The 17829-nt window shown below is 41.6% G+C and overlaps 1 protein-coding gene across 2 annotated transcripts; it reads left to right on the top strand.

The window, feature by feature from the left end:
• Positions 1–11938: 11938 nt before the first annotated feature.
• On the top strand, positions 11939–15524 carry LOC148018933 (Regulator of chromosome condensation (RCC1) family protein). Of its 2 annotated transcripts, none has more exons than XM_087701432.1 (5): positions 11939–12138; positions 12996–13241; positions 13327–13362; positions 13454–13578; positions 13669–15524. In XM_087701432.1, the coding sequence occupies exons 1-5, from the start codon at positions 12054–12056 to the stop codon at positions 15034–15036; spliced, it is 1860 nt and encodes a 619-aa protein (XP_087557558.1). In that variant the 5' UTR covers positions 11939–12053; the 3' UTR covers positions 15037–15524. The 2 variants fall into 2 exon arrangements, with proteins under 2 accessions (XP_087557558.1, XP_087557559.1); XM_087701433.1 differs by having other exon boundaries at positions 11940–12138; positions 13462–13578.
• The last annotated feature ends 2305 nt before the right edge of the window (positions 15525–17829 follow it).

Raw genomic sequence — 17829 nt, 5'->3', positions numbered from 1 at the left:
ATCCAATGCTTTTAGTGCATGAAAACCTTGAAGTAGAAGTGTCTTCAATCCCTTTGAATGCTTATTGTGATAAGAAATTTGAACACTATGTGTAAGATCCCCAAAATGTTGCACCATAATGCTCTCAAATGCTTAAATCCCCTTCAATGTTTGCAATCTTGGTCCCATTGTTAAGTAGAATCATCATTGAAGAAGAGCCTTGAAGGTTTAAGAATGATAAATTTTGAAGAAAATGGAAGCTCTAAGCTTGAAGCTATGGTTGCCCTGTTGTATTTTAGGGTTTCCTAAAGAGAAGAGGGGATGATCTCCTATGCAATGCGGCTACTCATTGGTAGTTGGCATGCTTAACAAGCTACAAAGAATGCTTCCCCAAAGTTAGAGAGAGAGATTATACTTTCTTTGAGCAAGAAAAAAGATTTCTTGGCTATCCACCATGAAAGCTTGGGAAAGAGCTTGTAGGAAGAAGAGAGAGAAATCCTTTTGCAAAAAAAGTAACTAGAGTTTTAACCCTAACTAACTATTGTGACCTCCTTTTTACCCAAGGTACCTTCAAAAATAGAATATATCTTGGTGATGACATACTAACTTGTCCATTTTTCCTCTAGCTTTGCCTCCATGTCTTGGAAATAGCTCAAACTAGGCTGTCCTCTACACACTTGAAGGTCTCTTGGCCTTTGCACTAGTCCTCTTCAAGAGTTTACAACCTACACTTAAGTAGCTTGGATTGATTGTTTGAATAGGAAAATCTTGGTTAGAATATAGGGATCAAAGACCAATGCTTTGATACCACTTGTTAAGAAGAGGACTAGAGAGCAATCTCCACTTCATCTACAAGATGCACCAGGAGGTGGGTTTATATTGTGAGCATGTTAGTGGGCATGTACTTCTCAAAGAGACAGATTGTCTCCACTACTCCTCACCTTGTGGATTCAATAGAGGATGTCTTGATCTCCTTTTGTGAGATCCATTGTACTAAATTCGACAACCTGTAAATCGCCCCATGTATTTCTGGAGTGAGGCATTCTGCAATCGCGATCTGTAGTATAAACTACCACAAATGAAGAAGCATTGCGAACACCGGCTAAACACTAAATAGCAAAATAAACAGGCCACTTACAATCGAGAGGCCAGTTTCCTATGCCAATCATAGGATTTTAGCCTTGATAGTTGGTCATCTTTAGAAAAAGCAGATTTGAGGGAACACATCATACCTATGAGGGTGTGGATAGACATGATAATTTGCTTCACAATGCGCTCTTCTTTAGTGGATAGAACCCACGGAGTGTGAGGTAGTTGCAAGTGACCGTCAACACTTGATTGTGGCCAATGACTGTGGCCAAAGCGCCTCCATCTTACCTACTTCCTTAAATTGTGCCCCTATAGTGTCTCTCTTTCCTGTGATGTGGTCCCATAGTAAGCTACCCACATTTTTGAAAATATGCATGGCATCCAATAAGTGGTTGATTTGTAAGTGGGTCCAATATAGCAACTCGTAGAAAACCGAGAACCGTCATATTCTGTTTGGATGTGACTCTGCATGGACCATTTTCAACTCGTACCACCTTTGGGTGTTCATTCATGCTAGAGATCGTCCAAGAAAACCTTTCTTCAGTTCATGACCCTTCGGCAAGAAAGTGGTATGTCCTTGATATACCATGTTCTTCATGGTTCATGACTTTCGAGAGTAATTGTGGTCCACACAATGGACATGCATGATAACATGAGGTTAACTAGACCTGTCCCAACACCCCTATTTAGTCAACACAAACTTGAATGAACTATGTTAGATATCACCAAAACGAGAACGAAAGCCTACTTACTTGAGCACTCCCTGAATCTCGGAAAGTTATACATGGTCCACATGAGAATGGCTCGTATATTGGCGAACCGTTGACCATCGTTCTTGCTCATATTTTCCACAGTGACCCCCTCCTCCCACAAAATCTTAAGCTCATCAACTAATGGATGGTGATAGAGACATCCATATTCTTGACTTTGTAGCACCCAAGAACGAGCCAGCTAAGAATCAGATGTCCTTTCTTTGTAGAAAGCCATGGCAGGATGTTGTCGTTAACAAGAACTACATGTCACACACTGTAAGAAGTTGAATGGGGACCAATTGGATTCATGCCATCCATAGCAAGACCGAGCCGAAGATTCCTTGGCTCTCGTGCAAAGCCTGGAAAGGTAGAGCCAATGTGGCTCCATGCACATGAATCCGATGATATTCGTTGGACTCCATATGTGGATCTATTCTGCACATACCACATTGTTAAGCTCGCCATGCCCAATGTACGAAACATGTGACATATACGCGGGATAAGTGGAAAGTGTCTAAGAACTTTTTGAGGAATGGTTTACCCTTGCAAGTCTTGTCGATACCTGTGAGCACCACACTTTGGGCATGTCTCCATAGTCTCGTACTCTCCTTGAAACAGCACGCAATCGTTGACACATGCATGATGCTGCTGTAGTCCATGCCAAGCTTTCGTAAAACATGTCGCGCATCATCACGAGACTTAGGCACGGTATTTCCAAGTGGTAATATATGGTACTTTAGCAACCTTTAAAAAATCATAAAATACCTTGAAAAAGCATGTGTTTTTTATAATGGTGCCGAAAAAAAATAATGGAGCGTATGTAGAATGTACATGAACAACTCGGTTGCACTCGCATCGGTCCACCCATATTTTACCTACACACTTAGGAGTGCAAGCAACATCTTTAGGTGAGATACTTGGCACCCATCATATAATTGTATGGATGCTTCCTCTCTTATCGGATCAGATGCCTCGGCATCTATGGGCATCAATGCATCGATCATTGCCTCCATCTCAAGCTCCGAGATTGGAGGAAGGTCTGAAAGGCTGCCTATCTCCTATGGTATTGATGGTATAGATCGAGTCGTGCCTTCCAAGTGGTGGATTGGCTTAGGCACTCCATCCATCGCACACCCACGAACTCTTCTAACTGGCTGTAATAGGTGCATTCCTTCTCGGGATGAGACGACATCTCCCTGTAGAAATTTTACGGCCACGTCTAATGTTTTTGTGCATGATATTCAATTAGTTTGCAAATGTAAGGCATGATTGATACACACTTTTCTTACCGTTCGCTCAAAGTCTGAGATTGCCTGATCAATGATCTTCAATTGAAACTCGCCGAAGCATCGTACGTGTTCTATAGACAAGTGACACTTTCGTCTGATTGCTAGCTTGCATTGAGAGCAAGGACACATGACACACTGATTAAGATGTTCCTCGCGATCTTAGACATCACGACCATCATCGTTTTCTATTTTGTCTATGTTACAACAAACAATAGGTTTTTTTTCACATTCTCTTTTTCCAAGTGGTTCTCATTCTCTTGCAACACATAACAAACTAAGTTAATATACATTATTAAGATTCCATATAAACCTTCTTACATTTTAACATAAAATTTTAGGAGCTATTGAGCTTGCACAAGTAGAAGGCAAAGAGTTTTTATTTAAGTTTTTCCAATAGCTAAGAGACATTACATCATGATAAAAATGCTATTATAAAGATTTACCCATAGAAATTAGATACATTAATAGTATGGTATAATTGAGGTTCGGTAAAAACCTCTAGGTTTTTGTATTTGGAAGAAAGGTATCGAGATAAACTTCTTGACAATAATTTTGCATGCGAGAGCAACCTAGAATGGTAACTCTATCAGTCTGAATCACTTTAGTTACTTTGTAACAAATTTAACAATTTAGATGAATTTTCCATTCTCCTATAAAAATAATAGGATTAACCCTAGATTCCTTCAAAATAAACATCTAACAACTTTTAGATTTTTCATCCACTATATCTACTTAAGGTTGGTTTTAATATAGGGAAGATGATTGGCATTAATAAAACAATATATGCCATTCCATATCCAACACCTTTCATGATGGAGAAAGATCATAAAGTCAATCTAAGGTGTGCACAAATTGATCCCTTTTCATCCAAATTCTAGAGAGTGCATGGCCTTGCAAATCTAGAGACTGTAGTCATATATAGGTGCATATCTATATTTGTAACATGTCTATCCATCTAATCCTAATGGCACAAATTTATCAAGAGATAACCAAAGTAGCTTCTGCTCAAAACTCCCTTATAATAATCAAACTTCATTACCTCAAACTACTTAAGTCTACCTCATAGGGAAAGTTCCACCTCAACCCCACAAGGATCAATCTAAAGCAAGCCTATATCGTGACTATAGTCTCCTACCATGGTTATCTAACATTAGCTTAAGATAACTACTTTGCTATCATCTCTCAAACTTAAGTAGAACATTGCATTGGTTTAAAGAGAGTGAGGAATGAGGGGGAGTGATATGCATCACAACTACTTTATTAATAGGGTATAGTCTCAACTCAGCCCCCCTAAAATAACATTGATTTGGATTTAGGATAACACACTAAGATAGTTGACATTCGATCCTTCCCAACTTGACCTTATCTAGCATTTTCATATTTTTAATGGAATCCTCTTAGCTAACCAAGACCACTTTGCTGTATGAAAAATCCATGGGCAATGTAAACACCCGCTTCCCTCGAGGAGTAGCTTTAGTTTTCTAACTAACCTAACACAATTTATCCACCTCTCTCTGCACTCTTCGTTTCATATTCTCTCCCCCTTCTCTTTCTTTCTATCTTTCTCTTTCTTTGTTGCCCCTCTTCGGTGAATCTGCCCTAGTGAGGAGTGAAAAAGAAAAAGAAAAGACAGTACAACATGTACACATGTACAACAGGATGAGGAAAGACATCATCTCATCCCATGCCCATCAATCTCCTGAGGAAGGCAAAGCAATCTATAGAGAGGCTTAGCAGATTTGTAGGATTCTAGTCAATTGAAATCTTGACAAGGTCAACAGACTTGTCCTCAACGACCTCACGTATGAAGTGATACCTCACGTCGATGTGTTTCGTCTTTGCATGGAAGAGCGGATTCTTGGCTAACTGAATATCACTCATAGAATCCAAATGCAGGGTAGGGATAACATCAATACCAAGGTCATGAACCAAACAACCCAACCAAATGGCCTCCTTGCAAGCCTCAGTGGCTGCAACATACTCAGTCTTTGTAGTAGAAAGGGCCATGCATTTCTACACCTTGGACATCCATGAAACATCACCTCCAGCATAAGTGAACACATAGCTAGAAGTGGACTTTCTATTGTTTGCATGTCCTGCATAATTAGAGTCAATGTACCCCACGACTCCTGTATCCTAGCTACCATAGCATATGCACATATCTACAGTGCCCTTCATGTACCTCATGATACCCTTCACGGCATCTCAATGCTTCTTGCTAGGTGTAGCCATATAGCGTGCCACAAGACTAACTGCAAATGCAATATCTGGACGAGTAGCTATCATGGCATATATAAGATTGCCCACTACGGATGCATAGGGAATCTTGGCCATCTCGGCCCTCTACTCATCAGTCTGTGGACAATCGGCCTATGATACATTCACATAATAAGGCAATGGATAGCCAATAGGCTTCACGTCCTGCATGTGGAAGTGCTCAAGGACTTTATGAATGTACTCCCTCTGTGACAAGTAGAGGAGTCCCTAATGCTTGTCACATCTAATGCACATACCAAGTATGTGAGAGGCATGTCCGAGATCCTTCATCTCAAAGCTATCCTTGAGCTAAGGCTTAAGAGCAACTAGCTCATCATGAGCTTTCCTTGCTAATAACATATCATCCACATAGAGTACCAAAATAAGCAAAGATCCATCACGGGCTTTCTTTGTGTATAAGCACGGATCCATAGCACTACGGCTATAGCCCTGCGACTACATAAAAGCATCGAACGCCCTGCTTCAAGCCATAAATACTTTTCTTCAACTGCACACTAGGTGCTCCTTGCTAGGCTCTGCAAAGCCCTTAGGTTGCTCCATGCAAATCCCCATGTAAAAATGTCGTCTTGACATCCATATGATGATACAAGTCTAAATCAAGTTATGTGACTAAGGCCAAAACCAAGCGGAGGGTGGTCATCTTAACCATAGGAGAAAAGACTTCATCAAAGTCAACTCTATGGTCCTATTTAAAACCCTTAGCAACAAGTCTTGCCTTATAAGCCGGCTTGGGGTGTCCAGGGGTACTCTTCAACTTGTATACCTATTTGCATGGTAGAGCCTTCTTGCCACTAGGCAAGGAAACAAAATCCCAAGTCTCATTATTATGCAAGGAGTCTATCTCAGACTGCATAGCCCTCTCCCAAGAGTGATTGTCACCCTTGCATATAGCCTCATTATAAGTGAAAGGCTCTCCTGCATCTGTAGCCGACATAATGCATCGAGGGCTGAAATCTGTCGAGGGGCATCTATCTCTAGTAGAACGCCACACTGTAGGCTCTGTTGCCTACTCAACATTCTATCCAACACCCTGGTCATGAGTACCTACTACTGTTGTAAGCTATCCAACTGGCTATACATGAGCTCATGGCTTCTCCCGAAATATAACCCTATGTATCTCCACTATCTTCTCAAGCTGCCTATGCATCATGTCTTCATGGAAGACTACATCATGATTACAGATGACTTTCTGCGCCAGTGGATCCCATAGATGGTAACCCATCTCTCATGCATCTCCATAGCCAAGGAATATCCATTTAACACTCTTAGGATCCAACTTGTTACGCTTGTCCTTGGGCACATGGAAAAATGCCTCACGTCCAAAGACATGTAAATGTGCATAAGAGGAAGGTTTTCCTATCCATACCTCCTCTGCAACCTAGAATTCAATGGCACTACAAGGTGATCTATTAATGATATGTACGGTAGTTGTAATTACCTCAGCCCAAAAATGCTAGGGTAGGTCTACATGGCTAAGCATACTGTGAACACCCTCCTGGATGGTCCTATTCATCCGCTTAGTCTTGCCATTCTAGGGAGGGGTATAGGGGGCAGTCAACTGACTCTTAATACCCCTCTTATCACATAACTGCTCAAAAGCATGTGAGACATGCTAACCCCCATTATCTGTCCTTAGGCATTTCAGCATATGCCTAGACTGGTCCATCTTTGAAAAACTGCCAATACATCGGACTTCTGCTTTATGGGCTAAGCCCATACTTTACATGAAAAATCATCTATGAAAGTAACAAAATACTTCGCACCACCCATAGATTGACAAGGCATGGGCCCACAGACATCAGAATGAACCAAAGCTAAGGGCTCACTCATGCGTGACATACCAGACTTCTTATATGCAGAACTAGTCTACCTGCCATAAAGACAATGATCACAAGAATCAAAATGAGAATAGTCAGAGGGGTAGTAAAAAGTACTGCAAACCAAAAAATATTTTCATTCCCTTAATGGACATGTGCCCCAAACGGGCATGCCAAAGAGATACATGAGGTCAAGACTCCACAGACAACGCATGATCACTGTAGATCTAGAAACAACTAAGGGGTAGAGGCTGCCAACCTTGGTACCTCTCACAAGCACCAGAGTGCCACGAGTAATCTTCCATGTAGAGTCTCCAAAAGATATATGATATCCTGCATCATCAAGCTATCCAATGAACATGAGATTGCTTGTCAATGTAGATACATGACGTACATTATGCATAACAAAACTATTGCCAGAAGGAAACTGCAGCCTAACATCACCAATGCTGACAATCTCAAGAGACATGTCATCACCCAAGTGCACAGGACCCAAAACAGAATGGTATGAATGGAACCACTCTCGGCAAGGTGTCACATGAAAGGACACGAGTCCAAGAGCCAACACTGTGCATATAGAGTGTATCTCTATCATTTGCGAAGCACTAGATGAAGTTGCTGCAAGGACATAATCCCCATCACTATCCTTGGGCTACATAACATTGATTTGTTCAATTTTAACTTTGCATCCAAATTCTTATGGTTTATCTCTTCCTGTAGAAGAGAGCTCTCAACATCAGATAGCTTCAAAGTAGTGGCATAAGCACATAAGGCAATGTAAAATACATCCCAAAACTCATTAAGAGTTCCAAGCAAGAACAACGGAATGACATCCTCTTTGAAATCAATGCCCTACGAAACCAAGTTCTTAAGAATAGCATGAAATTGGATCTGTAAGCTATTTCAGCCAATACATTTGACTTGCAAGACTTTGCTTGTCATAGAGGTTCTTGATCTCATCCCAAAGCTTCCAAGAACTCTGTGCTTCCTTAACCACATTGTAATGCACCTGTTCAGTGAGAGACAAGATGAGGATGGACTTGCATCCTTAACCACATTGTAATGCACCTGTTCAGTGAGAGACAAGATGAGGATGGACTTGCATAACTCATCAAGCTCCGTCCATTCTTCATTAGTCATAGTTTCAAGCTGCTCTCCACTCAACCTTAGTGGCTTTATTTGCGATTTTTGCACCAATACTAATTGCCAAACTTGGCTCTTCCAATAGGCATAATTCATATCATCAAGCTTAGTGATGTTAAAGATACTACTGTCAGTGGAAGAAGATGCCATATTGCAAGCTGAAACAGTGCAAACAATTCAAAACTGCTTGCTATAAATTGCAAAAAATGACAAAAAAACCACAAAAACCAAGGCAAAATGGTGAGAAATGAGTATTTAATGATGTTGCCCACCAAGTACCATCAAAAGTACATCAAACCAGGATGATTCAAAATGAAAAATACATGGCAGTCCAAAGATATATGCTTGTGGTAATTTATGACATCAGTGCACAATGAGAGCTAACAATAGGCGAAACCCAATATTCAAAGTCAATCACAATTGTCAAAGCAAAACCAATATCAAGCGAGCATAAATAAGCATGTAATAGTCAAACTGACATGAGCCAACACCCAAGCATGTTAGACAAAGTCTGTCAGTAAAATCAATACACCCCCCCAATCAACATGCCAAAATGTACATACCACTGCCAAGACGTGACACAAGTCGGTGTCTGCTCAGTGAATACAAGGATGAATCAACCCAAGTACTTCTACACGGACCAAGGTCTCAAGTATCCAAAAGCTCAATATGCATAACCCGCATTGCTCAATGTCTGATAAGTGTACAAAGACGCTCCCACTAGCACAAAAGCCATAAGTGTCAAGCAAATAAGCTCAAACAAAGCATGTAAGAGCACCAGTTGACAAAGTACCCAAGATCATACATCAGTAAGACATCCATAGCATATGAGTGGTCAAGTATCCAATGATAACGTCCAATGTTGTAAAGACAATCCCAATCAATCTCTGATGAGCCAAAGCAAGACCAAAATAAGCTCCAAAATATCCAAAGTCAAGCCCAAACGAAGTTCCAATAGCATTCAAGTCCAAACAATGTAACTAGTAATGTGTAGGTAACATAAGCATCAAGCATGTACCAATGGGTCATATATAGACCATAGGTATAACCTCTACCACAAAGAACGCCAGTGTAGATTAATGTCAAGTAAATGCCAACCAATACAGAGCTCAAACAAGGCTCAAAATACCTTTCGGAACCATCCAAAGCATTTGCTAGCCTTCATTTGCATCCAGATAGTCATATGAAAGACTCGGGAAGCAGGCCAATAGGCAGAGCATAAAGTGACTAAATAAGCTTCAGCCCTGGAGTATATATAAGTGATTTACTATGTAAAACTGAGTATTTTAGGCCACTAAATCAGCTCCAAATGATGGCCAATCAATAGACATACATTCCCCTAACATTCGAGAACCATTCGAGACCAATCAAGCATAAAATGTCAATGCTATCCAAGCATAAACATAAATTGCTGATGTAATACTATTTGTGGCTACCTGCGGATTGTGAAAAACAATCTTGGGCTGAGGTAAATCAGTCCACAAATCAATGCCAATGATAAACCACCAATGTCGAGCATCAAGGGGGTGTTCCCAAGTGCCAAATGAAGTGTTTTCAAGCTGCCAATGAGTGTCGAGGGAGGACTAAAGTAAAAAATGAATTTTTGTAGGTCTTCAAGCTAGCCCAAATAGGGTTGATGTTGCTAGGTATGTTGTTGGTCCACGTGGCATTAATGGGGTGGAAGGGGGGACTCAAGTAGGGCCTAAAGAAGGCCTACACAAAGCCTTGTGAAGCCTAATTAAGTAGGAGCCAAGATATTAAATGGGGGAGCTCCAATGGTTGGAGCTATGGCTGCCCCTTCTTGCTGTACCTTGCAAACTAAAATAAACACTCAAAAGAATGCCTCAATACCTTTGAAGGAATGTCTTGAGGGTGCCCAAATGGGCTGGGTAGGTGCTTGGGAAGCCGGGGAGTGAGTTCGAAGGAGTCGGATATGGCTGCCAAGAGTGAGAACCAATGGTGTAGGGATTCGAACGAATGCTAAAGGAGTCATGGACTAAGCTCGAATGCTCAAGTAACCATACTCTGATACTAATTGAAAGATGAGAAGGATCGAAGCTTGCACGGGAGAGTAAGAGCAAGAGAGAGAGAGACTCACAATGTGAGAACTCCAACAGTCACAATGTGTGACCAGTCTTCCCTTTATTCATTTGTCACTAAAAGAATAAAGAATAAAGTGACGGTGACGAGTGCTTGCTACCTGGAGTGTGCAGGCACAGGTACTCTCAGTGTAGTAATACATGGGCGGCTAGGCCAAGGCGCCCTTACCTCCAACAACCAAGAGGAGGCAATGTACTTACTGCAAAGGCCCGAGGATGGATTCTTCGTCTCCTCTTCGTGACATCTCCTCTTTCTCCTTCGTGCACTTCTCCCTCTTCTTTGCGAATGGCGGCGGCGGTGGCGGCAAGAAGCTCTCCTTCTCTCTCTTTCTCTCTTCCTCTCCCTCTCTCTCCCAAAGCCACGATCTCTTTCACTCTTTCTCAAACTCTTTGCAGCGGCAAAATGCCATGCTCGGGTTTTTGTTGCTTTTTTTTTTCTTAGAGTAGCGTCACTATTGGTGTTGCTAATAGCGGCGCCGCTAATTTACATTGGAAAGACCGCCGTTATACCCCCATTCCCTTGTAGTGAAACCTTCTATAATTGATTAATTGAGGAAGATATTCGTATGCATCAAAATATACGTTAGCATATCTATTTGGATAACTAAATATTACCACATAAGTGGGCAAAATTTGAAAGTATAGAGGTCTCAATGACCCCATCCTATGGATAGGTAGACTAGATTGGCGAGTAGCTTTCTAGATTACTATTACAATTAGAGCCAAACATTTTGTGATTGCCTTCATAAAAGGTTAGAATTGGAGCTAACACTATTTTAAGGGAATGATGTGGTAGAGCACTGGCCCACGAGGTCACAAAAGTTTTAATGACTACCATACTCACTCTATGAACCAAGTGCAATGTTAGCTACTCTCATCGTCAATTTTGTAAAGGTACCATCTTAGATGGGTGTTAGACTTCTATTAGGGTGAGTTTTTGACACTTTTCTCTATGAAGTAGAACCCGAACTTTCACATTTGGCTAAGTTCACTGTTAGACTACTATTGGGGTGACCTTTCAATGTTTTTCTCTACTATGAAGTAGAACCAGAACTTCCACATTCGACTAAGTTCCGTGTTCTTGGAAAGGGGATTGGATGGTGTTGCTTGTAGAACTAGGAGATTCGGTTGAGTGCTTAGGGACTGCTGTAAGGTTTGAATGAGGGGGTACCTCAGAGCTCCATATATCAAAATGCATCACTACAAAATACTTTAAATGCTCTCGACATGCTTTTCAAAGGACAATCTCACTTGTTTTCAGAGCTTGCATTAGCAACAAGTACATGATCCAAGTAAATGTGTTGAATTTATGGAAATAAGATATGATCCCCTTTTTGTACTACACAATTTTCACTGGGAGCTAGTGAGATTTAACCTAGCAATAAGATTTAATGCAATCCACATATGGTCCACTTTGAATAGTGAATAGGTTTTCATGAGAACCCACCAGATTTTTGTTTGTTAAGCTACCGTATACTAAGGTAAGGCAATAAGAGGTGGAGACAAGTGGGCTAAATAAAGCAATAGAGCTTAACAAACAGGATTTGAGAACAGGTATTTCCATCCTTCGGCTGGAAGCTTCAAGCGCTTGTAAGGTAAGGTTGGAGGATGGAAATGCGTGGCTTGCCCCAAGACAGCAGGGCCAGAGTTTGGAAGGCTGCTGCAGGAGAAAGCCACACCCTACTGCTCACAGGTCTGATTCTGAAGCCACCAGCAGAGCCATTGCCCTGTTTTCCCAAATTGATCTTTATTCCCCATTTGGGGTTGGCGAATCTGTGCTTTCTTTCACTCTTTTCATGTCCTCGATCAAAATTGAAGCTGAGATCTTTCGTACAATTTTTGGAACTGTCATCATGGCCTCTGTTATTGATTTGTCTGAAGAGCGCCATCAATTGTCACTGATTCATGATTACCTTTTGTTTTACTTTTAGTGTGGCCTTCTGCTATTGATTTGTACGAAGAGCTCCATCCTTTGCCAGTGGTTTCTTATTACATTTTGTTCTGCTCTTAGCATGGGCTCTGTCATTGATTTGTACGAAGAGCTCCATCAATTGTCACTGGTTTTACTCTTAGCATGACCTCTGTTATTGATTGGTATCAAGAGCCCCGTCAATTGCCACTGGTTAATTTTTACATTTTGTTTTACCCTTAACATGGCCTCTGTTATTGATTTGCATCAACAGCTCCATCAATTGCCGTTGGTCAATTATTACATTTTGTTTTACCCTTACCATGGCCTTTGTTGTTGAATTGTGTGAAGAGCGCCATCAATTGCCACTGGTCAATTACTACATTTTGTTTTACTCTTAGCATGGCCTCTGTTATTGATTTGTATGAAGAGCTCCATGATGCCGGCTGCCAACAGAGAATTTGCACATTTTGTCTTACTCTTAGTATGGCCTCTGTTATTGATTTGTATGAAGAGCTCCATGATGCCGACTACCAACAGAGAATTTGCACATTTTGTCTTACTCTTAGTATGGCGTCTGTTATTGATTGTATGGAGACCTCCATGATGCTAGTTGCTGTCAGTGTATGTTTTGTCTGCAGCCTCTGGTGAGGTCTTTGCATGGGGCAAAGGTCTTTTTGGACGATTGGGAACTGGCAGCACTGCAGATCAGAGCACACCAGTGTTAATTGCTATAGGAGATGCAATGAATTCAAGTGCTGAAGATGTTTCTCATGTTAACAGCACCTCTATTACATCTGGATCCCTCTTTCCCACAGTCAAAGATGGCAATTGTCGTAAGGTGGTTGATATAGCCTCTGGGGCCTATCATAGTCTGGCATTAACAGGTACCTTGAACAGACAGCTCAACGTACATATTGCAGAACTACGGTGGAACTCTTTATCTTAATCAGTTGTTTTGTTCTGATGCAGAGGATGGGATTGTTTGGTCGTGGGGATATAACATCCGTATCCATTCATGCCGGGCACAATGTGTTTTGAATTATCACATAGTTGCTGAGTCCTCAAGATTGTTTGTTTGTTCTTAAGTGATGCTTGGATGGCCAGTTGGGTCAGGAAAGTGATGATGACTGTTATATCCCTCGTCCTGTGAGTCGCCATGAATCCCATCAAGATCTGGTGCCTGCCAACAGACGGCTCGATAACGATTGCAAGATCTCAAAGGTGTATATACAGTTGGATACTGTTTGTGGACCTTCGTTCTTATTTAACTCTGACATCCTATTTTCTGCCTTTTTGTTTTGGCTAGTGCAGGTAATAAGTGTGGAGGCAGGTGGAATGATGTCATGTGCAATTGATCAAAGTGGCCTCCTTTGGATGTGGGGAGATTGTCCCATGGCTTTATCAAGTAATGGCAACACATCACTTACTAGTGTTATGAATATACCTCGACCAGTTTTGAGCTTACAACAGTTTAGAGTCCATAAAGTTTCCTGTGGAAGTCAGCATGTTCTTACTTTGGTGTCAAGAGGTGACACGAGTGATGGATCAACAGGGGTTTCATGTTATGCCTGGGGTAGCAATAAGTATGGACAACTCGGGTTGGGTGACAAGCAAAGAAGGGAGCAGCCACAGCATGTAACAGCACTCGATGAGCCGTGTGTTGGAATGCTGACTGACATTGCTTGTGGAGCATATCATAGTGCTGTTCTGACATGCAACATCAGATTGGATGCAGAATCTAGTGAAAGACGGACAAGTGATGGAGATGCTATTTCTTCAGGTGACCAGTCTTCATCAAATAGAAAAGGCATGTGCTGGACTTTCGGGCTTGGTGAGAATGGTCAGCTTGGCCATGGCAACACTCGATGTCTAGATTTACCAGAGATGATCCATGATCTACCAGATGATGAGATCTTAACACATATTTCATGTGGGCTGTTTCATATGGGTGTAGTGACAGAATCAGGGGATGTCTGGACTTGGGGAATGGAGATGGGATTAGGACTTTGTCCAGGCATTGGACCTCCCGGCACTGGAGCTGGTGACTACTTGTCCCCTGTCAAGGTATTTGGATATTATGGTTTTGATTCCTCCCGTGGTGAAACATTGGCATGTGGAGCAGCACACACGGTTCTGGTTTCAAATGAAGGGTCAGCTTTATGGGCATGGGGTCGTGGAGAAAATGGTGTACTGGGAACTGGCCAATTGACTAGCAGCTTGACTCCTGTCAATGTTATATGGCCACTTTCTCATGCTGCTGCAGCCTCCTCAGAAAATGCTTTCTTGATTCCACAGCCTCACAATGAGATGGCAGTCGATGATGAAGATGATAAACAGAAGTTGATTTCCCTGGCTCAACGAGAAATCTGTACTTTAACAACAGAACTAGCTACTGCCAAACACAGTGCAGCAGTACTCCAAGCTGCAGTTTATGGATCCCTGGACCCTAGCAAACAGAGCCTTGCGAGGGACGTCTTTCAGGAATGGAAGAAAACAATAGACACTTCTAGTTATGATGACCTTGTGCGTCTTGACAGCTTCTACAGAGAAGTCCATTCTCATGTCAAAGAAGTACTGCTGAAAAGAAAGGTTGAAAAGTTGTGCAGAGAGTGCCTTGGAGCTACGAAAGGTGATAGTCCATTAGATGTTGCCAATTCTATCATACAACAGCTTGAGTAATGCTTTGCATATGTCCATGGGAGCCTTCAACAGGAAGCAAATATGTGCTCAGTTTAACCAAGGTGGTTTGATGAAAGAATAAATCTTGGAAGCTTAAGCATGCTCAATGCACAATATTGGTGATCTTAAGTTGCATGCTGTGTGCGTCAAAGTTTAAGTGTACAGGTTTATGCCTAATACGAAACAAATGATGCAACGCTTTACTCTTGAGAATAGATTACAGCAAAGAGAGTATAATCTTTTGGGTTTCAGGAATATGTAAAGATAAAACAAAAGAGTATCCAAGCAAGCAGCATTGGGTGATTTGCATATTACTAAGGCATTAAAGGCATTCTTTTATTGGCAGCTGCTTGACTCAGTTCTTGGTTTGCCGGTGTCTGAACTTTTAAATAATGCTTTTGTAAAGGCTGCTGTTTTATGTAGCCAGTGATTGCACAACTTGTCTTTATGGTGCATGCACTTCTGCAACACTTCACCTTTATAGATCATAGCTTTTCCTCATTTACTGACACACAGCATCACCAACATTGCAATGTGCCATAGGCCCCCTTACACACATGGCAGACATCTGCAGCAGATGTCTGCTAGAGGTGTGGCAAAAGTATGTTGGCCCTGATAAAGCAGTGCTGCATGAAAAGACGTCTGGGGATGCAAGCCGTCCTCAGTGCATAACTCACGCTCATCCTCCTGACATGGGATTTGAAGTAATAGACTTCTGCATATCATGTGGTCCCATTACAACTGCTGTGGCGATTTGATGACAAAAACAGTAATTGAAAACAATATTATGTGAGATATTTGTATGTGTAAATGAATTGACTTCAAGCTGCTATTTACATGCTTGCCTTGCCCAACTAGTCTGTAGGGGGCCTGAGTCTTTAGTCCTCTTTTCATGATTTCAGCAGCTTTTTGTGGCACAAGATTCTGCATTCTGACCTGTGTTTTAGCAAATCTCTACACGATTTTAGCAGCATTCACACCGCCCCCCCTACAGAAGCTTCATGAGCAGCTGAACCCAGAAGCAGCCAAGAAGGAAGGGCAGAGGACTTGGACGTTCCTACCATCATTCTGGAAATCAAGAAGAAAATAAACTAGAATGACTGCAATCTCCATAACACCCCATTTTGTAATGCAGTTAAGCTGTTGCTTTTTTTCATACACAGTTTCAGGGGGCTAACCTGCTCTAAAGCCATCCAAAACTTACCCAAACAGCTGTATGTATACATTACATTTTAGTATAACCTTAATGCTTCCATTAAAAAAAAAGGGTAAAGTGGTATAAAGCATGGTTACAATCCTTAAAAACAAGTCACATGAATATGTTAACTTACAATGTACAATCCATCGTCAAAAGTGATGACAGAACGGATTAGCAGCATGGCTATTGCTGTGAATGTCATTTGCTTGCAAGAAGTTGATGAACCAATGGATGAGAATCTAAAGACAATATAGAACACAATCTATTTATGCTCCCCTAGGATCCATCTTTTACATGACATGGCACATGTCATACAAGCACACCGAAAGAAAATCAGAATTGACATTTGACACACCTCCTAGCCATAGAGCCAATTATGGGCTTTGCCTTGAGCCTGCAAGTCTACAGTTATGATGGCCTAGATGTTGACCTCAAGAATTGGTGTTCCATACTACTAGCACATATCCCACCAAGGTGTACATACAACAATTGCTCAGTATTTGTAGTCCAAGTGTGGTGAATACATCAAATGCCACACAACTAAGGTTGTAAATCCTTTATAGTGATTGCCTTGGCCTTTAGGGTATGTGCCTCGATGTGTGGGCATGTTCAGACTAATGACAAGAGATATATCCATTGAGTATCCTCCATTATCTGATTCATGTGTTTCGTATGCCCATTGGCCTCTGGTTAATCCAAGGACAACAGGCACACCTTAGACCATTTTTCAGAATTTACTAGTGGTCTTTGAGCCACTATCATTTGTCAAGAATCGCGTGGTGGGGGGGGTTGCTTGAGCTGCGGCGCCAAACACACACTGTATACACAAGAGGAAGCTCACTCAAGAACACAAAAAGAGAGATGGAGGCCAAAACGTTTTCTTGCTGGTTTCTTCTTCTTTTTCCACACACTACAATGTACACAAAGTATAGATAAGATACAACATAAAGGAAAGTAGCCTACTAAGTCAAACAGTGCATAACTGACTACACTAATCGATTGGCACTATGTCTTTGCCAGTTGTAGGTGGGTGTAACAAACTAAATATAATAAGTGATAAGTCAGTGGCCATGTGAGTATCATAATGACCACCAACGTGCTAAGTGGAGACGTGCAGATCCATCTAGCCAGGTGGTCCATCATCAATGTCCGCACGTGTTGAGCTTGCCATCTCAACACTCCCCCTCAAGCTCAACTCTATCTCTACAACTCCAAGTAAGCTTCGGAACTTTCGAAGCTTCTCTGCACCCAATGCCTATGTGAAAATGTCAGCTATCTGCTCATGTGTGTTGATATATATCAAGTCAATCTCTCCTGCAAGTATCTTCTCTCTCACAAAGTGGTGGTGCACCTCAATGTGTTTTGTCCTAGCATGGAACATTGGATTCCTAGCTAGCTATATGCTGCTCATGTTGTCACAATGAATGACAATTGGACCATCTCTCTGTACGTCCAAATCACCTAGTAACTTTTGTAGCCATACCACCTCACATGCTGCCATAGCAGCACCTCTATACTCAGCTTCTGTACTCGATAAAGCAACTGTAGGTTGCTTTTTGCTGCTCCATGTAACTGCTGCATTACCAAGGGAAAAC

Source organism: Lygodium microphyllum, chromosome 20 (assembly GCF_053477565.2).
Source record: "Lygodium microphyllum isolate KBCC chromosome 20, Lygodium_microphyllum_v1.1.10, whole genome shotgun sequence".
NCBI lineage: Eukaryota > Viridiplantae > Streptophyta > Polypodiopsida > Schizaeales > Lygodiaceae > Lygodium > Lygodium microphyllum.
Note: the sequence above shows the minus strand (reverse complement) of the source record. Positions and strands in the feature narration are given on the sequence as shown.

Coding starts and splice junctions, on each gene's coding strand:
- LOC148018933 (XM_087701432.1), top strand. CDS start 12,054: ATGGAAATGCGTGGCTTGCCCCAAGACAGCAGGGCCAGAGTTTGGAAG. Junction 12,139..12,995: donor CCACACCCTACTGCTCACAG/GTCTGATTCTGA, acceptor TTTTGTCTGCAG/CCTCTGGTGAGGTCTTTGCA. Junction 13,579..13,668: donor ACGATTGCAAGATCTCAAAG/GTGTATATACAG, acceptor TGGCTAGTGCAG/GTAATAAGTGTGGAGGCAGG.